General features: G+C 32.8%; 1 protein-coding gene across 1 annotated transcript; it reads left to right on the top strand.

Annotated features, from left to right (window-relative positions):
* Nucleotides 1-303: 303 nt before the first annotated feature.
* On the top strand, nt 304-11266 carry LOC120353619. Its single transcript, XM_039438155.1, has 4 exons — nt 304-664; nt 8546-8614; nt 9237-9326; nt 10414-11266. Exons 1-4 carry the CDS (start codon nt 617-619, stop codon nt 10513-10515), a joined length of 309 nt encoding a protein of 102 aa, XP_039294089.1. The 5' UTR covers nt 304-616; the 3' UTR covers nt 10516-11266.
* The last annotated feature ends 14387 nt before the right edge of the window (nt 11267-25653 follow it).

Below are 25653 nucleotides of genomic sequence, written 5' to 3'. Positions count from 1 at the left end.
CGTCCTCAACCAGCTTTGTCAAAAAATAGGAATAGATTTGCCACACAAGAGAAACCGATTAATTTTTACTCTACAAATGACCTTGATTATCACAGGCAATTCGTTACCAACTGCTTGGCAAGCTTATGCAGCATTCGATATGTATTTGAAACAATGGTCTCTGATTATGATTCATTTATTCTCATTTTTACATTCAACTGCTATTACAATGACTACCTTGCATCTGATTAATTTTTTGAATGCCTTAAATCAGGTGATGAAACTTCTAAATAAATTTTTGGATGATCTGCCCAAAAGGGTTTCAGGAAAAATTGTAAAATCTAGGAGTCTTGACAGTGTGGACTCTGGAATAATTTTGGTGAATTCTTGTGACAATGAACCTTCAAGTTTGTTAGTAGAGTTTACGACACTGAAAAGAGCTTTCAATACAATCTTTGATGCTTATCGGCACATAAATGCCTTCTATGCAGATCATATTTTCATAGGGTGTTTTTTCATACTTTTTCTCTTAATTCATATAATTGTGGAAGGAACCATTGCTCTGGAAACGAATGCTTTCTCTGAAGGAGTCACTAACATTTTTTTACAAGGATTCTTCACACTAGTGGTGAACACAATGTTCATTATTTTTGTCATCTTTGAAGTGAGGAGTTACGAAAATGAGGTAAGGAAGCTTAAATAAGGTGAGGATTTATTATATAATATTCCAATATTATCAATAGTGATTCAATTTATTTTTATAGCTACTCATCATCAATGAAATATGAAATAAAATATAAACTCTAAATTGAAAACACCTTTGAAGTGGAAACAGCTCTTCACTTTTTAACAGTGACATCTTAGTTTTCTCTGTTTGAAGATGACCAAAAACAGGTCGAAACGTTGTCACTGTTGAATAGTAAGTTGTGTTTCCACATCAAAAGTGGTTTCAAAGTCAAATCAATAGTGGGAAAGAATAATGGAGTTAAAACACAGTAAATAAAATGATACAATTTTTATACCGAAATCGGGACTATTATGATGAGTTGAATTTGATCACGACCTCCTATACACGAGTACTATATAGGAAGTTATGATTTTTTTCATTGTATATAACTGTTACTAGTACTAGGACTAACGATCAGTTTTTTTCTATCCTGAATTAATACTATATTAATTTTTCCACTTTCACTAAGCACTCCTGGAGGTGTATACCAGATCTGTTGGCTTCTTCCTTTTCAATCTCCTCGTCAATGTTGAGTTGTCCAAAAGCTGGACTGCCTCAAAATTTTGGTGGTCATGTAGAGCCTCTTATAGGTCCTTGCTGTTTCTACAATCATCTCCTTGACTGTCTCCACCTGAAGGTCTTTATGAAGGTCGGCGTTCCTGATGAAATATGGAGCATTGACATCATTTCGCAGAAAAAAAGTTCTGATTTGATTCTAAAATTGGTGCAGCCCAAACTCAGGGATTGTGGAAAATAATAATATTTATTGTCAGTCACTTTGTAACAATCACTTGCAAACTTTCCTGTTTTGTGGAATTGATAGCAAATGTTGGTTGGCTTAGTTCATGAAAGAAGCTAGAAGAGAATTAATATTTATATCAAATCAAAGAATAAATTCACATTAGAATATTTGAATGTATTAATCTTGAATAGTTCAGTAATCAATATTCTAGTTATTCAATTATAATAATTCAGACTAACTTAGGATTTATCAATATAATTCAATTATTCAATGAATTTTTAAATTTTGAATACTATTGATAAGCATAAAGCTTGATACCTTTGACATTTCAACCCGTTCAAAAAATAATATAAAAAATACTGACACACAAAGAAATAAGATATTTATGGACATAATATATTACATCTAATTCAATAATTCAATGAATTTTCAAATTTTGAATATTATTGATAAGCATAAAGCGAGATTCAAATCAAATCAAATCAAAATCGTTTATTTATCCTTAATATCTTCTTCTCCTTCTTTGGCTGTGCCTTATCCCATTTAAATGGGATAATTAATTAATCCTTAATAATCATAATAACAAAAGATAAAACTTAGAAATTAGAATCAAATTAGAATAATAGTAGCCTACACAGTATTAATAAACTAAATAATACAATAAAATTATTTAAAAATAATATAAAAAAATATTGATTCATTTGACATTTATCCAGTTCAAAAAATAATATAAAAAATACTGACACACAAATAATAAATAAAATATTTATGGACATAATTTATTACTCCAGCTCATAATTTTTCCATTATAGGTAATTGAAAAACTTCAATTTATTAAATAGTCCTGAAAAACAAAAACCCAAAAAATAATAATAGCCACTAGAACAAGCAAGATTTGAGGTACCGTACCGTATTTTTTATTGTAATAAAAAATATTATTTGTTGTTCTCTTTGTTGGTACAATATACAATAAATAATAATTTTTTTTCTCCTCCAAGATTTCCATTGTTACTGAATAAAGAGATCAGATATATTTATTTAAACCATAGATAAATTGGATTAACCATAATTAAACCATAAAAAAATATGGATAAATAGATCTGTGGTTTGACATCTAGTTTTTCTATTAACTACCACAATATCACCTTCTCAACTCTCAACTACTCGAGAAATTTCCATTCTTCATAAAATATAAGAAGACTAAGTTACATAATATTATGACTTGTTGTATCCCCATTTCCATTCTAACTTCAAAGAATGAATTCATTTTCACAATAAATTGAATATTTGTGCTTCAAACTATTTATTTTAATCGTGCAATACACGGCATATTTGACTGGAAATAGTTATTATAAATAATTTATTTAATAATTCAGAATTACAAAACTTTCAGAAGAGTACTACAGGCTTACGAACAAACTAATCCATTCTAATTTATAATGTATTATCATTTTATTTTTTTGCGGACTGTATATAGCCTATTTCTCCATTCAACATTCTGTATTTTCCAATTCATCGCTTTGTTCGACAGTATTGACACTTCATGACACTTATCAAACAGTCACTTGACGTGTACATGAGCATGAACCAAAATGCTCTTCAGCAAAAATAATTTATTCATTAAAAACTTCAAAGTTCTCAAAAACTTTTTGTGTCGTCATGTGACAAAACCTGGTGATAAAGTGGGCGAAACATCATTGTGTCAATGACAGAACAAATAATTCGATTGATGTATGACTTGGATTGGAATGAAATGGAAGGGTTTTAGTTATTTCTGGAACAACTCGAATAGGATGTCACGAATCTTAAAAAAAAACCTTTAGAACTCTCATTGATCTAGTCATGTTTCATCTTTAAATAGCCTATTATTCTCAATCAAAATTAATTTCAAAACATTATAATATTCATTATACAGTATTGTTTTAAATTAATGAAACATATTCCCAAGTGATGAGTACGGTAACACACCACCAGCGAAATTCTTCTCAGATTAGTTATAAATATTTAATCTTAATTGAATATAGCCTATTCCTCCACACATAAGTAATGCTCAATCCGTCAATGGAATGAATGATAGGGAATCATAACCAATTAATTGAACTACATCATCAATCTTATAATTATCCAGTTTGAATTTTCGAGATTTAATTAATAATATAACTTGGATTCATAACTAAAAGGAGTTATAACCAAGTTTTTAAGTGTATAAAAATATTAATAAATAAAAGCAGATTTTATTGGAATAATATAATGGCAAATAATTTCATTCAAAGCTTCGTGCCAATATTAATTGGATCCAAAATTGTAGGTATACTTTGCATTGATACTGAAAAGCTGGTCCTTGATAGAAAAGTGGCAGCATTTGCTTTCACATTTTGGTTTATAGCTGGTATGTCATTATTGGCATTGGTCTACAATACAGCTACATCTGTTTCCTTTACATTCCGTGATTGCATACTTATATTTTTCTTAATATCTTTCGTCTTACAAACTGTAATAATCATTCGTCATCTTTATGAAATCAAAAGTTTCATTCAAATAATTGAAGAAATAAGAATAATCGATGTCCTCTGTCAGAAAATTGGTATCAGTGTGCGACATAACAGAAGTAGAAATATCCATTGTTTTCAAATGATAACCCTAATCATATTTAACCTATCCAACTATGCGTTACGATCTTATAAACATGCAGATATCTACTTGATTGACTGGCAAACAACAATGTACTATTTTTTCGCATTTGTACATGCAATGGCAGTTACTGTGATTTCTTTTCAACTGGTCAACTTTCTAAGTGCTATAAACCAGAGGATCAAAATTTTAAACAATTTCTTGGATTCACTTTGCAGTGGCCATGACATCAGAAAAATTGAGGAAGCCATTATCAAGAGGAAAATTATTTTCGTAAAATCTTACAATAACAATTTGCTACTGGAATTTTCAAATATGAAAAAAGCTTACAACACTGTCCTCGATGCATACAAACATATAACTCAATTCTACTCAGGTCATATTTTAATGGGCAGCTTCCATATTCTCTGTTTATCACTGCATATCAGCGTAGAAAGTATAGCTATTTTGAATGAGAATAGTGTAGACGCATTTTCATACGCATACAGATTCACAAATGAGATTGCCATTTTATTGGAAAATACACTGCTATTAATTTTTACAATAAATAGTGTGGAAAACTACAACTTTGAGGTGAGTAATTGGAAAAAAATCTAAGATTATATGTAAAGAATATACAGAACAGAAAATTACTGGTTGATCTTATTATATTCACTCTCTTCGAATTGATTTTACAATTCACTTTCAAAAAACGTCTCTACATTACCAGTGGAAATTCAATCACTTACAACACAGAAATGCCTAATAGCTTAATAATCCATAAAGTTGATGAATAAAAATAGTATACTGTACTACTGTTAATAATATACTGTACTACAATGAGCTCATCAGTAACGTAACTGAAATATTGGAAATTGATGTAGCCTATATTCTATATTATAATTTATATTCTTCAGATTGACAGGCTCAAGTCGCTTTCTTCTCTACAAATGGGTGAAATTAATAATCCTTGATGTGTTGATATGTGCGAGCCCGCATTCAATTACCAGTATCTTCTTTACATCATGCTAAATTTCCTTACTCCTCATTCTTCTTACTAGCTCCTTCTTCTACTACATCTACCTGTATAGAAAAATGATAATTCAAATACACATATAACAATTCCTGTCTGACCCATAACACATTGTAACCGACTTCTAATCGCGAACAAAGTCCAGTAACTTACTGTACTTTTGATGAGTAGTAGCCTACCTTGTTCATTTTGTAAACTTTTATTTCTATATTTTTCTGAATATTTTGAGTGAATAAATTTAAATATTTTATGATTCATATTATTTTGGGATTCAGGCTATGGTAAATGAAAAATAAATCTATATAAAAAGTTGTTGACAATTCAAATTTGTGTTTTCATAAATCTATATACTGTGCAGAGATTTTTTTCTATCCACACTCGTAGTTGGTTCAATTTTTAATGATCAAGGAAGTTAACGCTCCGTTATAATACCGTACTATGCTATTATTATGATGCTTTTTGAATCAATATTTGCATTGTTTTATTACACGATGACTGTAATCTTGAATTAAATGCTGATGATTTCACTTATTATAATCATGTTCAATACAGTGGCGGCGCTAAGGATTTGAGGTCCCCCCCCCCGCGAGAATTTTTGTGGGGCCCCCATATACAGTATTTTTTTAAACCTTTTACACATTTCTACCAATCGTACACCTATACGAAAACCAACATTTGGAGTATGGTTTTTTATTAAAAAAGTGTAGTCTAGTTTACGGCATCACGTTACTGTAAAAGTCCCTAGTTTGTATGCTATGTTTTGTTTGTTTGCATTTTCTTATCTTCTCTCGGCCGTTGGATGACTCATTTCACCGGAAACAATAACAATAGGAAAGGAGCCAACTACTGACAATTTGTATTTTATTAACTATTTTTAGATGGAGACTGATCCATTCATATAATATAATAGTGATAGTAGCTATGTAAATAGATAGAATATTTAGAACTTATTTAATAATTTTACTTTTGCTACACTCTATGGTTCTTGATTTACATGAAAAAATTTATATTAAAACTCTTCATTATTTTTCCTCACTCGTAAAGGGCTCCTTCGCCCCCCCCCGCGGGGGCCGCCACTGATTCAATAATTATATTCTATTGGAGGGATGATGTATATTTTCATTTTTGGTAACATATGGAGTTGTATATTTATTGTTGATAATTGTATAAGTTTGTTCTTTCTCAAGTTGCATTGTAATAATTGGAACACATTCAGGAACATAAAAAGTTATCCAATGTCTGTTCTATTACTCAATTATTCTAATGCTTTGGATTCTATATAAATGATAGACCGGTATTCATCACACTCCATTTTCTGTTAAATTCCATAAAACACTCGTGTATATCTCAAGTACGTAAGGTATTCAGTGAACATGTCACAGCTTATTCTGTACTCATGCTCTAACTCTTAGTAGAAAGCAATAAACTTGTCAAACAAATTAATTTCTGGAGCTGTATAAAGTATGTAGTTTATTATGATGTCATCAATAGGTGATACACAACAAATATAGAATAGACAAATAGGATATCACTTGAAAATAAACAGTTTAGGTTGACGAATTCTCATCACTTGATGTCTTCTTTGAAGAGTATATTCAACAGTCGTCCATTATCCATTAGAAAATTAACATTGGAACAAGATAATAAACCGTATTATTATCATGATGTCAAGGATAGAGCTGTTGACGAAGAGTTTTAGAGAAAATTATTAGAATTCTATGGAACCTTATAAAGTTTTGTAAACCCCGTCTATATCTACCTATGTATCAATAACTACAGTAGGCTAATTGAGAAGTAGGCCTACAGATGGACCTATTTGTTTATTTTGAATCCCATTCAAAGTGATAAAAAAATGTCTTATGAAGAATATGTCCTCTTTCCACATTATAGCACAAAATTAGGATCACCAATAGCCTTGATTAAAACGTGTTAATGATTCAATTGAAGTGTGGGAAAAGCCAATAACTTGGATAATTAGATAATAGGGCTCGAGAATTGATGAGTGTGTAATGAGAGGAGAAATCTGTAATATTCAAAAATTTGAGAAAGCTACGAAAAATTTTGAGAAGTGATTTAATCACTTTTGGTAAAGTCGAAAATGACCAAAGATTTTATTTGGAGCTTCATGCCAATTTTGATAGCATCCAATCTAATTTGCATTAGTTGCATTGATTTCAAGAACTTGATACGGGATAACAGAATTGCAATCTTCCATTCGATTGTATGGATTTTTGGTTGTATCTTTATGCTTCTTATAATGTTTGACACATTCATGACTGGGCCTTATAATTTCAAAGTATGCATTCGATCACTTCTACAGTTTGCAGCACTATACCAATTTGCTTCTATCCTCTACAATTTGAATCAATTCAAAAATTTTATTAGAATAATTGAAGAATTGAAAATGATTGATGTTCTATGCTATAAACTTGGGATTGTTGTGAAATACACCCGGAATAAAATTATTAATTGTTTGCAAGTAGCTATGTTAACCACATATGTTTTATTTGCTCTTGGAACTTGTATTCACAGAGATTTCAGTTTCCACCTTGATAAATATTCTTATATATTCTTCGATGTTTACTCAATTCTTCATACATCAGCAATAACTATGACATCATTACAGTTGATTAACTTTTTGGGGGCTCTTTGTCAAAGGCTAAATTTATTGAATGTGGTTTTAGGCAAACTTGGCAAAAAACAAGCATTTGAACAAGTTGAGTTTCCAGAAAAAGTTACTATCTTCAAACGAGAAGGGATCATGGCCAGAGCATGTGCTAAAAACGTTTACAATAATATTTCTTCAGATTTCACTTCTCTGAAGAGAGCATACAATACAATATTTGAAGCTTACAAGCATATAAACTCTTTTTACGCTCATCATGTTTTAACAATGCTCTTCCTGGTACTTTGTTTCTCATTGCACATGGTGAATAATTCTCTTGACAATGAAAGATCCGACTTCTTCATAATTTTCATTATCATACTGAATATTGTATTAATGACATTTGCCATACATTGTGTAACAAAATATAAGTTTGAGGTAAGACCTTCTCCTGTATTTTAGAAATAGAAAGTAACTTTCATATTAATTCATTCATGCATTAAAAATACGAATAGCACATCATTCTATACAAATGAGAATATTCACATGAATCAAGCGCTTATCAATGAGATAGATTTGAAATTAGTTCTACTCTATTGTAATTAGCTCTGTATTGAAAACCTACATAACTATTCCAGTTCTACAAATATGAATAGATCAACCAAAGGCTAATCAATAGAAATGGAATTTTTATTTTTATGAAAATCATGATTTACTGTATCGATTATTAACATAGATATTAAATATCTATGAACATATATCTATTAATAAGAATGAACCGTATAATATAGTTAACATATTTTGTGTTCTACAGATAATAATATGACACTGACCAGGTTTTTTCAACAGGTGAGATCAACAGAGGTTTTACTCTTGAAAGCAGCTAGCAAAGAAGAACTGAGTCCAATTACAGACAAAGTATGTATTATAATATGAATGGAATGTATGATTCAGTTGATAAGTAACTAGTTGTAAATTTGAAAATTATAATACCATAATATTGAAAAACGGTAGCCTTCCATAGATTTGAAAAAGGGTAGAACTTTTATTCCATTTTTATAAGTGGAGTAACCATATAAAGAAAGTTCGGTACCGTGAAACATTTTCATAACATTCACAAGCATATCATATTTATTAATTTTTAATAGGGTTCCTATCATTGCTGCTTGTATATTCTGGAATAAATACAAACATGAATAACTGTAACCTTAATAATGAATTTTCATGTTCTCATCACTTCTATTAATATTGCCATTTAAGACCTTACGTAACGTTTTCGCTTAAGAATATGTGTATATTTTGATGGTAGCCTATTATTCCAGTAAAATTCAATTTATTTTAATGCTCTATCACCGGAAAAAATGAACAATAGCAACACTGCACATAAAAATATTCACAAGCCTATAATATTTCCACTTCACTAGATATTTTAATAGAAATAAATGGAAAGACCATAATATTTGATCACTTTTAATACATTTAAACATTTAAAAAATATAAAAAAATTAACAATTGTGACATTAATTTTACTCTGTTAAAGCTAAAGCGGATGAGGATGGAATTGGCTCACTTGGATACTCATTTTGATGTCTTGAGACTTTTCAATCTCAATGCAAATATACTCATAAAGGTATGGTAAAGCCTATCATGTTTCGGCTATCACAACAATAAATGGAATTGAAAACAATTTACAATTATTCTCTCATGCGTGGCGTATAATTTAGATGGCATGCATTAAGATAGATATTATTTAATGTAGAGGTACAGCATCTTGAAATTATTCTATTGGGCCTAGAAATAGACTATTGAATTGAAATTACACTTGAGGATTGATGTTTATAGGATTATTCAATTCATAGAAGTTATGAAGAAAATCATACCAAAAACTCGAAATTGACAATTTTGAGGTTTTATCATGTCAGCAACTTTACGGTATACGATTTACCACAATGAACAGTTTAACAATTTAGCAGCACTCTATGTCAAACTTTGAATCAAGAAATATATGGCTAAACGAGAATACAAAAGTTTTGACTGATTGAAAACTCAAGAAACTTTATTATTTATTTGTTCATGAAACGACGAGTAATTTCTTTTAAAAAATAGCGACAAAATACACTATACACTGTACACTGTACACTGAGAAATAATGAAATAGATCAACTCTATTCTCAACTTGCTGTCATATTTGTAAAATAAATAAATATCATTCAAATAGGCAATAATCTCGAACCTGAATATTGATGAACAAAAAAAAGAGAATTTTTCAATATTTTATTGATTTTGCTTTACAATATTGTTGATGCCTTTCAAGTCTAGAAAAATTGAAGGATGATTTTGTGATTGAGACAGTGTTGTTAATAAATTGAGAAATGCTTGAGATAGTGTTGATTTAAATTTAATATTGTTGATATTTCTTCAAGAAATGATTGTGTTAGTTTCTGTTTCAATCATTTATAATTTATTATACATAGAATCATTCTTATTAATCTTCAAACCAAATGGATTTGAGTTCCTTACTCTTCTACAAATGGGGAAAAAATTGGAAGTTACATTTGTTCAAATGCTAATTAATAAATAGTTATTATTAAACGAAATCTTAATTAAATCTTCTATTTACGTTATTTACTAGTTTCTTAGTATTATTTATCTATAGTTTAGTATCGTTATTTAATATATTCATTGTTCTATAAAAACTCTTGTTCTCTTTTCAACAGTTATTCAATTTTGGAATTCTCATTTTGATCACTGGTTTGGATATACGGAAAGTTTTGAAAAGTCTTTCTCCAACAGCATCTTCAAATTCTACCACAGTGTAATGGTGTAATATTTAAGAGCTTTGAATAGCCTGCTTTTATTGTATTAATCATTGATAATTATTACTAAAAGAAAAAATCTAAGTTTTATATTGATAGTAATTTCTTAATCAATTATTGATTATTTGAATATGGAAAGAAATAGTTACTATAAAAAATTTATCAATTCATGTTAGAAATCAATGTGCTTAAATACGGTACTTGGTACCTGATTCAAAAATATGGTAAGGCTATAAGCTAATAAAATTGAAACACAATGGATTGAATAGACCTACATTATTGTGATGTCTATGGAAATGATCTATCATGTTAAATTTACAATGCTGCACTAATTCTATAAACCATAAGGTTTAATTTTCTTTTTTAATTCACTCACATAATCTCAGTAATATATGACAGATTATACATTGAAATTGAAGTAGAATGAGGATGTATTCTTGGAAAAATGTTCTCTTCCAACAAACGTTCAAATGAGTTTAAATTGAAAAGAAGGATTGATTTTTTTCTATAGAAACTATGCTATTATAACTACTAGTAGGTAGCAGGAAGCTTGCTATTTAGTGCTGTTGTGGTTTTAATATTTATTCATTCTTTCTTATGAATAAACCAGTTTCTCCCGATTCTCCTGTTTTCTAATGCAATCTGCTCATTTTGTCTGCACCTTGACCTCATGCATTACAGATTTTAATCGCACTAAAAGCTTTGTATCCTACATGCTAGACAAGTAGCTTATGGAATAAATGAGATTCAGCAAGATTAATTGTTTTTCATTATTTTTAGCTCAGTTCAGGTAAGCTATTTCTGGATCTTCTCTCTCATTCCGGAACAAAAGTATAATAGAATTATTATTGGAGAAAAAACCATTGGTTCTAGGAACAGTCACCAATCGAATGAAATAAAATTGTATGAAACTATACTATTGGTTCAAAATTTTTACTTGAAATTTATCTACTGGGGCTGAGTTGGATTCTTGTATAATACTTTGAAATGTATCTCTTACAAATTTATAAGGAAAGAGCCAAGCTATTGGAGATTCACAAGCATGAGAGCTTCTCCGCCACTGAGAATTTTATTCCTCGGGTTAATTTTAGTTTACCTGAGAATAGTTTTAGTTTTTTAGCTTAAAGGTTTTTCAACTATAACCAGAGACAGTAGCTCACATAATTTCAATATTTATTTGCCTTGAATCTTTATATTCAAAAAATGTGACGTGCTCGTCCAAGGTAGAACTTAAAACTTGCATGTTTCTTTATGTAGGAGCTCACATATAGAGAAACAGAGAAATAATTTGGACTTGATGAATATAGAGAAATAGAGAAATAATTTGGACTTAATGGATTTTGGAACTGTAATATATGGACATAACGAGTTTAGGAATGGTGTATTATGTCTATGGTTTTTATGTTGGAATATTAAAGACTGAAGACAAATAAAATATTGAAAATAATATTTTCATATTATTTGAAATAATTGTATACATATATTTCCACATTTTTATTTGTCTTCAATCTTTCATATTCCAACATGAAAACCATAGACATAATAAACCATTCCTAAACTCGTTATGTCCATATATTACAGTTCCAAAATCCATCAAGTCCAAATTATTTCTCTATTTCTATTCAGCAAGTTCAAATTATTATGGCGTCGGGGTTGGGGATCCCATCGCCCAGTCGCTTCATGGTGGCTGCAGATACCCGCTGGTCCTCCTGGTAGGGGGTTGGGCGCAAGGCCAACAACCTTGCCCCGGAAGGTGGTGTAAAGCAGGGTGATGGGCTCTCAGCAGTACTGTTCGACATTGCTCTCCAGAAAGCTATTGAAAGGGTGGATCAGAGAGGTACCATATTCAACAAGATGCATCAAGTATGTGCATATGCGGATGACGTGGTAATAATGGCTAGAAGTGTGGCATGCTTGAAAGAAGTTTATAAAATCCTGGAAATTGAAGCACGAAAAGTCGGACTGGTTGTAAATGAGAACAAGAGTAAATATCTGTGTGTGTCAGCAATCAAGTCCAGAGTACCAAGAAATATCTACGTGAATAACAAAAAGTTTGCAGGTGTAGAGAACTTCAAGTATCTAGGATGCCCAATAAATGCCACAGGTAATAATGCTTTTATAAAAGAAAGGATTCAAGCAGCTAATAGGGCCTACTATGCCAATGTTAGATTATTAAAAGTAAGTGGTCGGCAGGAGCACAAGATAACAATATATAGAACATTGGTGCGTCCAGTGGCAACATATGCGGCAGAAACTTGGGTGATGAATATGGCTGACGAAAATGCATTAAAAATCTTTGAAAGATCCATACTAAGAAGAATTTACGGTCCCGTTCAGATTAATGAGCAGCAATGGCGAATAAGAAAAAATGAGGAAATAGAAGCATTAATAAAAGGAGAAAATATAGTACGCTTCATTAAAGCCCAAAGAATAAGGTGGTTGGGGCATGTGATGAGGATGAGTGAGGCTAGAATGCCGAAAATAGTTTTTAATAGCAAGTTGCACAGCAGAAGAAAGAAAGGTAGGCCAAGGAACAGGTGGGTGGACCAAGTGATGGATGACCTGAGAAAGATGGGAGTAAGAGGATGGAAGGAAAGAGCCATGAACAGGGAAGAATGGAGGTGTGTTGTGAAGGAGGCCAGAGCTCACCTAGGGCTGTAGCGCCGGATAAAGAAAGAAAGAAGTTCAAATTATTTCTCTATTTCTCTATATTTTATCAAGTCCAAATTAAAAAAAAAAATAATGCCACTTGATTTTCTATTATGTTATGGTGTGGAAAAATAATATGAATTTTCACAATTTTAAGCAACTTTTTTGAACTGACTATCTTTTTCAGGGAATGATTGATGATTATTCATTTTTTTTTGTTCTTGAAAAACTTGAATTTTTGGACATGGTGACTTTTAGGACTGTAAGATTTTTTCTTATTTCTGAAAATTAAAAAACAGTGGAGAATATGAGTTTTGCATCTATGGGTGTCATTTATCTACACTGATGAATTATTCTCAGAAAGAAAGAAATATGTCGAGGTGTAGCCATGCCTAGAGGGAGGATACTAGACTACTGTAATAATGAACAAGGTTAATATGATTTATGTGATTATAAGTTATTATCAAGGTTATTATTATGTGATAATACAGTTATGATTTTAGAGTAAATTATTCACTCGTTTTCACATTTTAAACTTGAAAAACGATTTTTTTAAACTTGAAAATCGATTTTTTTCTTATTCCTGGAAATTTGAAAAAAGTGGAGAATATGAATTTTGCATCTATGGGCCTCATTTATTTACACTGATGAATTGTTCTCAGAAAGAAATAAAAATGTAGAGGTGTAGCCATGCCTAGAGGGAGGATGCTACTGTAATAATGAACAAGATAGATAAACCGTTATGATTTTACATTTTTATAATAGGTTATTCACACTGATGAATGATTGTTTCTAGAAAGAATAAAAATGTCGAGGGGCAGCCATGCCTGGATGGGGGGGGGTTAAGTACACAGACTTGGGTTCCCCTCGCAAAAGATAACATGATAGACTGGTGGGCGCGTTTCTTATGAGAGTGGGTGGGGGGGGGGGAGATGGCACAAGGAATTATGTGGAGTGGAATGAGTCTTATGCACTGATAAGCCGAACGGACGACATGAAAGGGTTGCCACTGAGTTATTTCAGAAAAGCGGCCCGTCGCATGTCCCGTGTCTTTTCGAGGGGCATTTTCATCCCCCATTGTCATTCCGACTCACCTTGTGCGTTCTGCCTCCTCATCACCGCCATTACCACTACTAGTTTCAAGTTCAAACGTCAACGGAACGAAACTGTTTTTGAGATTCAACTGTTTTTGATAACGCAGTGGAGTCATTAACGTGTTAATCTAAAACTTCAGAAACATTACAGTTATTTTTCTTACAATAAAATCACGATATTATTATTATTATCACTACATATAATATTCATTTCTATAAATCAAATCAAAATCAAACAAAATCTTTATTTTGCCAAAATACAAAAATACAAAATACAAAATCACATGAAATACTTCAAATCATTAATACAATAATAACTGAAATAATCAGTAGATACATAGTAATCAGAATGAATAATACATTTTGATTGAATAAATAGAATTGGCACAGCTAGCAAAGCGAACTTGTGCGCTAGCTGTGAGTTCATTTTCGATATATATATTTTTTAAACTTTCTTACAAAATAATAAATCTACAAACAATAAGATTAGTAAAAAGAAAATAAAAATATAAAGGCAAAAACAAAAATAAGATATCCCATCCGGCTACAAACCAAAACAACAAAATGAACTATCAATATTCTGACGAACAATCATTGCTCAATACCACGTGATATTATCAATGCCATAACTGATTGACAACAGTATCGTAGGCTACATCTATGAGAATAATTGTTCCATATCTTTACATTATAAATTATTAGAATTTGGGAAGTGTTGAATAAATATTTTTCTCAGCCCATTCAGATATTTTTTTTGAGAAGATTTTTAGTTAATTTACTATTGATGAAATATATCGGAATTTTGTTAGAAAATATGTTACAAAAATAAAAAAACTGATGTCTACATAATTCCAGTCTTACTAAATCTATATTAAACATATTTGAAACTGATGGGCGCGTCGGGTAGGGTGTATTTCTGGTTTCCAAATCACTCACATTTTTATTCAGATGCACAATAATCTTCATTACATAAATTTGTCTGAGGGTGGGTACATCTAATTCTTCAAAAAGGGTCCGACTTGGGTATCTTCTTGGTCTACCCAACGCTGCCCTTGGAAGATGTTTTTGCAATGTGAACACTTTATTAAAATGACAGTCAAATGCACCGCCCCATGCTTCAATTGCATACTGAAATAAAGAATGGGCATATGCAAAGTAAATTGTTCTTATTATATTAAGGTCTTTGAGTTGATTAATTCTGTAAAAATTGTAAATTAGAAATTTAAGTTTAGAGGACAGATAATTAATATGAGACTCCCACTTCAAATGTCTGTCCAACATTATTCCCAAATATTTTACCTTCTCAATCTGTTGACACAAACAATTATCAATATCATTTGATATACAGTCGGTGTGCTTCTTCAATTGTAATGCATCATCCGGTTGATCTTCTGTTGTTGGGGAAAAAGTGATATATTTTGTTTTAGTCAAGTTGACAGTTAAAACATGATCATTCATCCAATTTTCAATAATTCTTAAACCCTGATCAGCACTCTGATACACTTCCATCCAGGATTTACCCCAAAATACTAGCGCTAATAAATAGATTTATTAATAATACATTTGATCGAATAGGCACAAATCGTCGTAATCATGATTAGAAAAGGACCAACAGGCTCAGCCCAAAACTGTTCCTTTTTCGAATTTTGATAGGAGTTGGTTCAAAAGTAAGTTAAGTCAAGTTCCTTCACTTTATCAATTCGAGTCAAATTTTAAGTCCAAAAAACAACCCCCAATTTAGAACTTACGTGGATTAAAAGTTTTTATTGTTCAATCTAATGCTATACCGTGGTCGGCAGGAGCACCAAGATAACAATATATAAAACATTGGTGCGTCCAGTGGCAACATATGCGGCAGAAACTTGGGTGATGAATATGGCTGACGAAAATGCGTTAAAAATCTTTGAAAGATCCATACTAAGAAGAATTTACGGTCCCGTTCAGGTTAATGAGCAGCAATGGCGAATAAGAAAAAATGAGGAAATGAAAGCATTAATAAAAGGAGAAAATATAGTACGTTTCATTAAAGCCCAAAGAATAAGGTGGTTGGGGCATGTGATGAGGATGAGTGAGGCTAGAATGCCGAAAATAGTCTTTAATAGCAAGTTGCACAGCAGAAGAAAGAAAGGTAGGCCAAGGAACAGGTGGGTGGACCAAGTGATGGATGACCTGAGAAAGATGGGGGTAAGAGGATGGAAGGAAAGAGCCATGAACAGGGAAGAATGGAGGTGTGTTGTGAAGGAGGCCAGAGCTCACCTAGGGCTGTAGCGCCGGATAAAGAAAGAAAGAATGCTATACCGTAGTTATTTGTTGATTATTGTACTTTACAAAAACATCTTATCGATGGTATTGTTGCTGAACAAGGCTATTTTTCGGGTTGAAATATAGTGATATTCAGAATTGTGATCTGATAAATTATAGAGTTTCTCTCATTTTGAGTTAGTTACGTTCTGTTATTCATATCATTGAGTGTTAAAATAAAAAAAACTGTAGTTAGAACAAATAGTTGAATCACAAGTTGATTTTTGAAATAAAAAATAATTTTACCAAAATATTATTCATTGTAGTACTAATCAAATCAATTTTATTCTCTTATTCCTAATAGAATAAGATTCACCATTGATCATTCTTTTGGGAAACTGTTCCTTCTCTAATCACTATTAGTTCTACTGGTATTGTGGGACTTATTAAATTCAACTACTTTGATATAATTCACATACTTTCACCCGATTGTCAAGAGGAAGATGCTGGGTTTGATCCCCGCTCAGTGCTATATTTTTTATAGAAGTGTCCATGAATTTTCATCCAGCTATTTTCTCCCGTCTTGTCAGTACTTGAAGTTGTAGAGTCTTCAAAATATTTGGTAGTCCCTCCTCATATTTTTGAAGATTAATTCAGTTGTCCATGCTGGATACATTTGATTCAGTTTTTTGACTACTCTTTTTGTAGAAGACATGGTTATAGCGTCTACTGTGTAACAATGTGTTTTGATACATCCTTGAAAGATTGAAATAATAATTTTATGGTCTCAGTGAACAAAAGATAAAATCTATATTTCCAGTCGCACCGTTATCAGGTCGACAACTGTAGATAATGACTATCTGTATAAACTAGATAAAGTTTGTATCAAGTACAGCAGTTCTTAAAAATATTATAAAACTACGCCAAAACTTTAATGGCTTATTTATATTGTATGAGAGAATACCTAAAATATTGAGATTAGGTTCATTGGTAACATCGCATATCGGCTACATCAATAACGGCCAAGTGAGATACGTATAATTCTACTGGCAATACTGACCCATTTTGTCAGATGGTAACGAGTCAGTCCGGAACTGATATGGTTTCATATTGGAAACCCTTATATTTTTCTATCTCTTCAGCATCTATAACCATTGGAGTGGTCAGTTTCAAGGTAAGATTTAACCAGTGCTTAATTTGTAAATTTTGAGGTGCCGGAACTCTGGCTGGCCCGACTACAGGGGGTTTGGAATACCCCCCAGGGGAAGGGGGTCCGTGGGACTATCCCCGGAAAAATTCTCTAAATTTAGCCTTAAAACCCAGTTTCAAACGTGAAACAAATACAGATTTGATCAAAAAAATCAAATGGTAAAGGATAATACTTTAAATTGCCAGAACTTTGAAGGGAGAGGAATGAGAATGAAAACTAGCTTAAAAGTTGAACTGTAATATTTTTAAATTGTCTACAATACTATTACAAAACTTGTTGTTGACAAAACTGTTAAAATTCAAGACAGAAAATGGAAGTAGTAGAATTAGGCCTAGTTTGTTTTTGGAAGTGACAGTTTTAAGAAAATATTTTCCACAGCACAATACTTCTTCATTGTAAGTTTGCTCACTTCGACTTTTTGAATTTGTATCGAGAGCAGAGTGGTGTCCTCTTGCTAGCCAAGACCTGACGTGACGTTCAGATTTCTATCTTGCCACAGGAGGTCCCAGGAGGCGGATTCGCAGAAGATCACAGACCGTGTTTATGTAAAGATGTAAAGGGAAGATCGAAGGGGCGTCATAATCAAGTTCATTGCTGAGAAGCCTCGTTCACACTCAGAACTAGACACTGCAATACTGTTTATCACAGAAAGTAGCTTTCTGAACATGGGAGGTTCCTCAAGAATGGACGGTTTCTCCCCGGACGGTCATATTTACTCATTCACATGCGTGTGGACGCGAGTTTTGATATTTTTAGTTGCAACTATGTTACGTTCCGGTACGTTCCGGTCGCCCTGGGAGGTACCGGAACGCCGTTCCGGTGCGTTCCGGCACAAAATAAGCTCTGGATTTAACTGACACTGCCGCAGCAGATTGCAGCATATTGGAGAGGAAATTTGTATAGACTCCATAGTGAGCGGGTAAGAACATTGTGGTACTATTATTTCATCAAGGGCAAATATATTAATTTCAACTGCTATCTACTAAAGCTAGCTGGGCAGGTACAAGTCAAAATACGACTTTACAATAGTTTACAACTGATTGGCTGCAATGACAAAACGTTGCCACCAAAAAACTCGTCAACTAGTTCGTTAATTTAACGTCATTGTCCATCATCAACATACTCTTCCGATAGGCATTCTTATTTTTGTTGTGATAAGGGAGTCGTCCGCCCCCTTTGCGTGACACTCAACTCTTTGTCATCGGATTTGAGGGGAACACGAACCCCGGACCCGAAAGATGACGAGCCACCGCGTATCACATCACGTCACGCGTTTAGCAGCAATAATTCACTCGATTGAGTTATCACCGAGCTTCAACAGTTTCTTTTGACCCCCCTCCTTTGTTCCCCCCGTTTCCATGCACCCCTGTCACGTGTTCCCCCATTAAGAGGGGCGTGGAATTACCTTTATAATCGGATCCATTATTTTGGCCCCGCTCTGCCATGAATTATTCCAAGTCACATAATATTTCAGCCGAATATGAGCGAGGCTGCACTAAGAAATATCATTTGTACTCCCCTACCTACTAAAACAAGCTATTGTATACCTCTGCGATTTCACTCATATTGTTGCTGCTCCTCACCCTTTCACGATCATTATAAAACCTTTTTTCCAACCAGAATTTGAACAGTTTTTCAAAGTTTAGTAGGGGAAGCGTTTTGTGCTAAAAGTATTCAGGGTTGGATTTGTAAATATTCAATGAATAATTTTATTGCCTCATGATAAATATTATTATCATGATAAGGGAAGTAGTGTGAGTGTGCCACACCACATTTTTCTTTGGAGCTATTACATTCTGCATTCTCTGTCTCTGTACTGAAAATTGCAATTACATCAGCATTCAAAAACCTAGCAGCATTTTATCCATATAATACCTGTAAGTTCTCTATTCATTCTCAATGGCTATATTATTTAAATACAACTATAGATTTATAATATTTTGTCTTGAATTAATTGAATTCTTCAATTGAGAAATAGTTTTTGGATGAGATTGATTATTATCAATCATCAATTTATCCATTTGAATGAACTGAACTTAGATTCATACTATTATTACTCTAAGAGGATGAGTCAGATATGTTCAACTCTTATTAATTTTGAGGATAATCTACTTGGAATAGAACCATTTTTTGAATAAATAACTACCGTATACTATAGTTTTGATACAATATGAATTCTATTCAGAGATATTGATTATCTATGATTGATGATGAGTAATTCAGTAACATTAGTTGGACAGATTTGCATCCTATTGGACATTCGAGTAGACTCTAGTTTTCAGTCTGATGCTTGAAAAATTCAATCATTTGTCTTCACTTATCAAACTTTGAATGGTGGATCATATTCAGATCGTGGATCCTGATTGGTGGGCCACTCAGCTACTCTTATCTCTACCCAAAATGGATATATAAAAGTTCCGTATTCTCCTTACTTTAACTACTATATTCCTTGTAGAGTAGACTACGGAAGTTTATAGCTATTCATATTCAGAAGAAAACAGTAAATGGAAATGGGCTTTCCAGCGTTTCATAGACGAATATAATATTCTTATAGAGATAAGCATTAATCTTCTAAACTTATTTTATTATTATTAGTTCAACTAATAGCAAAATTTATTCAGAGATCAAAAACTTCTGTTGTGAGCTTAATTCTAACTGTAGAATTATAAGTTAAAACATCTCAACGTTATGAATAAAGTAAGGATCATGACTTTAAGAATGTGTAGGTTTCATCAACTTCAAGCTTTAAGAATGTAGAAGCAAATCAACGAACTGACAGGGTGGTATTTTCCAGTATTCTAACACTTGGAAGTTGAAAACAATACAAAACAAATGTACAGGAAAATAAATCATGAGGGTAATCCAATGTTTATAGACCTGATCACAATTTTGAGTGAATGATTTGAACGATAAAAGTGATTTTGAGGGAAGATACTTATGATGGCTATACGTTTGGGGAAAACTATAGTTTTTTTAAAATAAAACTAATATTTTTTTTGACCAATGGAAAAACTATGATAGTTTTCTACAGGGACTACTGTATATTCTCAATGGAACCAATAATAGTTTCCTCTAAGTTATTTTCTTCATAACTACAGGCATACTCTCATAAATTCACTTAGTATGTTCACTTCTTTCACTCAAAATAATAGTGGAGTCCTGTAAGTGGAGGTAATTTTCGGTTGGATTACAAATAAAGTGGTATTACTGTACTCGTACATAATCAAGGAAGATTGAAGTTCATTTCTCATTTACTATGTTGATTTCAGTCATTATTCTGGAATTAACTGAAACCAAGAAAGAATTCAACCCTTCACCAGGAATTCAAAAAACAAATTCTCTCTACTCTTTTTAGATATCTCTCTACATTTTTTTAAAAGTAAAGCTCTATTAATTCCCCATCAACAGTCACCACACGTGAACTTAATTCAAGCATAACATCTTCCCCGCACAATTAACAGCCTACAACACACTTGCCCAATTTGAATTCACCCTTTCTTCAATTTGGTCTCCGTAAAGTGTCCGGCCCTGAAAACGGCTTCAGGGCTAATAAGAAAGGGGAAATTTCGAGTAAAAACTCCTCAGACCAACCCATTTCCCCCAGGCGAGGTGATAATCAGACAAGCGCCCTTACACAATCCCTCCCTCTTAATTTTCGAATCCTCTTCTGAAAATTATGTCTGTCTTCCTCTCATTCTCTCTCACTCCCTCTCTCTCTCTCTCTGCCCCCCTCCTATCGCTCTCACACACACTTCCTCTTCCAATCTTTCTCTTTCTCTCCGACTCAAAGTTTGAGACACGGAGGGTGATAACGACTAAGAAAATACGGGGGTTGAACTCTCATAATGAGTGTATTTAATAAGCAGGAATGAGTTTGGCTAAAGTTGCTTTCCATTGATGGCCCGAAGGGAGTATTAGGAACAATGGCAACTGCATGTTATAAGCGCCGTCTATAGTTGGCTGATACCCTGATGAACAATGCAGTTAACTTCTTATGAGCTTCGGGCTAAGAGATAATTCAAGATGGCGGATGCTTACTAAAGATTGGTGTGTGCAGTGTATAGTTGGCTTGAAATGAACTTCTGTGCGTGGGAGATTTGTCCTTTGTACTTGAGGGTTGTTAGAATGGGGTGTGCTTCCAATTGTAATTTGAAAGTGCTCAGTCAAGTACAAATTATACACGATGAATTTCACAAGTGAACAGTAATTTAATGTCAGGTACACATTCGAGTACAAAAGATATACAAGGAAGATATGATTGAAAAATTATTATACAGGTAGATTACAATAAAAAATATATTTTGATAATAATACAAATTTCAAAAATAGCTTTTAGTTTTCAGATTTTTCAATAACTGATAAGCTGTGACAACTCGAAGCTATTTCATTTATAATTGCAATATCGTTCAGTCCAACTAAACACGCAGGCGCGGATCCAGGACTCTGTTTGGGGGGGGGGGAGATTGGAACGGTCGTCCGACGAACCCCCTTCCCGTTTGATCTTCCCACCCTAATATTGTTAAATTTTTAATCGAATGCAGTACCTATTTTTGAGTTTTATTTCTCAATTTGAATTAGTTTTTGGATTTGTTCATTCAAATGTCAGTGATGATACTTATTTCTGTACCCTCAACATTTTTTTGAACACCACATATGGAAAAGTGGGAGCATGATCGCTCCCCCCCTGGATCCGCGCCTGCTATTCAGAGAGTATACTTTTTGGTACAAAAAATAATATGTTCATGTATTGTGTGATTTAGTACTCGGATTTGTTTCTGAAAAAATTTTGATTAAGTCAAGAGAAGAAATTGTTTTAGTATTGCGATAAGAACATACAATTAACATACTGTAGTTGGATTTGGTACCTGTATTCTGTATCTGAGTTTTTATTTTAAATTGGAATACTGAGATGAATTTGAATGGTTCACCTCAAGTTTCCCTTGAAACACATTATTCTTGTAAGTAGTAAAAAATGCGAAGAGTTCAAGCTCTTTCGTATTGTTTCACTCTTTATTTTAGATACCTTCACAATACAGCAATCATATTAGGCCTATTGCTACGACGAGGAATTTCTAAAATCAACGAACACGAGTAGAGACAAGATACAACGAAATTTAGAAAAATGACAATAATGTCGGCGGAAGAAAGAAAGAAAAATGATGGCCTCCAGCATTACATGATGTCACGTAGGACTCTTCCTCTCCCACTCTTATCATATCTATCCTTTTCTCTCAGCCTATAGGCTAACCAGTCACCCACCCCATCACCATACGTCTGCTCACATCTTAACTGGAGCTACAAATCTTGAATACAAAATATTAAATAATGACTTTCTACTTCCTATCTACTATTTCTTTTCCCTCTTTTAACTCTCTCTCTTTTCCCCTCCATCTCTTCTTCCTTCACCAGCCACTCTATTATCACAATTCTTCAATCTCCACTTTTTTTTCAGAAATAGTTCTCATTTTCTCCTTCTTCAATATACATTCCTCTTTTTACTTCTTCATCATTTCTTCCTACCATTCTCGTCTCCTCTCCCACTACCTCTCTTTCACCTCTTTTTCTCCAAATTTCAGCACCTAGTTCTCCTCCAATTTGCTCCTTCTATATTTTTCCTATTTCCATCTTGATTCTTGGTATATTGTTCTTTCAATTCCTTTTATGTCATCTTCGTCTCATCGAGCTTTCTCGCCATTTCCCCTTTATCTATTATTCTATTTTTCATTATTTACGCATTTATTCTCACACTTTTCATTTTTTTCTGTTCCTTCTTGTTCTCCACATCTTCTTGATTTCATTTAATTATTCAATCTTCATCCTCATGGAATTATTCCTTTCCAAGTCTCAATCTATACCGTATATCACTCACTTTTTCTTCCCCCTACTCCTTTTTACTACTCTCACTCATCTCCTTTTTTTCTCCATCCAACAATCATCAAATTCTTTATCATCCTTGATTCAAACAGAAGAATAAATACATAAAAAAGCAATTACAATATTGTGCCATCATTCTTGATTTTGCATGCATCCTATCTATGTTCTCTGTTTCTCTGCTTCCATCAATTCTATCCAATTGCTCTTAAAATAGTATTTTTTCCTTATCTTTGGTTTTATCAATTGGGCAATTATTTTTCATTCTCCTCTTGCACAATTTGTGGTATTCTTGGTGTGATAGACGTCTCTTGTTTGTTGGACAAATTTTTCTGACAAACGCTATGAAACAAGAACCAAAAGAAGAATGTAACGAAGAGAAAGAGAGGAGAAAGAGAGAGGAAGAATAGAAACGGAAAAACAGTCCTTCCTTCCAGGGTTCAGCCAACAAATAAGTGACCATTAGGATTCTTCTGATGAAATGAATATTGTAAGGAGATCTGGTCCTTTTTTAAATTAGACAATGACAGTCAGGTGTCGGATGAGAAATGGGTGATGGTCGAGCTTGAATATCGATTTCTCATGTGGAAGATTTTGGGTGTCTCGTAGTAGTAGGCTACGTGAAAGGTACTCCAAATCACTTAGGAATTCGGAAGACTTCATTTTCAAATCACTTAGAAGTCTGGGTGCAGTGAACTCAATACACTTATCCCACTCATTTTGAATAACTATTATCGATCATGCTTTTTCAATTCTGTCATAATCTCAAGTTAATTAGATTGAAACAGTTCACAGTAGAAGTTATACGTAATTCTAATCATACCTGAAAAATTCTGAAGCGAGTGATAATCATAAATATTACAACATCATATGTTGACATATCAACGTCATGGGGACTCATTATTTACGAGATAGATAATTATGAGAATATTAAAACATTAAAAGCCTGAGAGCATAAAATACACTTCCATCAATGTATTTGTTATTAATTCGATTGATACGTGTCAACAAAATGTCCAAGTATTCTCAGAAGTGAATATTGAATTTGAAAATTATTAAGCTGTATTAACACCAAAGTTCTTCTTCTTCTTGTAGTTCCTAACCGTTTCGTATGTTGGCAACCAGCATGGCAAGCCTAATTTTGTCCACAGCCATGCGGAAGAGTTCAGCTGATGTTTTTCCCGTCCATTTTCTAAGGTTATGCAGCCAAGATATTCTTCTCCTTCCAGGACCTCTTTTTCCATCGATTTTTCCTTGGATGATTGTCTGTAGTAAAAAGTACCTGGAGTCGTTCCTCATGATGTGGCCCAGATATTGCAGTTTCCGGATCTTGATAATGTTCATAGTTTCCCTTTGTTTATTCATTCTTCTAAGTACCTCTTCATTAGTGACATGTTCAGTCCATGATATCCTTAGCATTCTTCGATAACACCAAAGTTATTAACAAAATATTAATAACTTAGTCCTTATAGATTCTATTAGACTGAACATAACTTATCATACGCGTTAACATGTGTTTGTCAAGTTCCGTTCAATGTAATAGGATTATGCTATGAGGATTAAGTTATTAACATTTTCCTAATAGCTTTGGTGTAAACCCAGCTTCAGATCAAAAGTTTTTAAGAAACAATAATGGAATAGATTAGGCAAGATGGTGTTTATAAGTTCATAGTGGACAGAGGCTCCTCAATACATTTTTGATGTTGAAGTTGAATTTGTCTTGAAATCGACACATTACTTGACATTGTAATTAGGCATTGTACTTGGGAACATGTTATACAGAGGATAATTGGTGATGTCCATCCCATATTTTCAAAGAAAATTTTCTTATATATTGTGTGACAAGTACAGCTGCTCAATTTGTTTTACATTATGTATGAAACACAATCAGACATTTCCTCTTATTATCTCCTACACGTTAATGAGGAGGAAGCAAGTTAGTTTCTCTACCCGTATTCTTGATTGAAAAATGACAATCTACATCACCTGGTCCTTGCATGATGTGATAGAACTTGTGCTGTCAAAAGTCCACATGAAAAAATCTGAAGAACAAAAGTTGAAAAGTTGTAAATGTCG

This window comes from Nilaparvata lugens, chromosome 11, assembly GCF_014356525.2.
Source record: "Nilaparvata lugens isolate BPH chromosome 11, ASM1435652v1, whole genome shotgun sequence".
NCBI lineage: Eukaryota > Metazoa > Arthropoda > Insecta > Hemiptera > Delphacidae > Nilaparvata > Nilaparvata lugens.
This window is presented reverse-complemented; position numbering and strand designations above follow the sequence as displayed.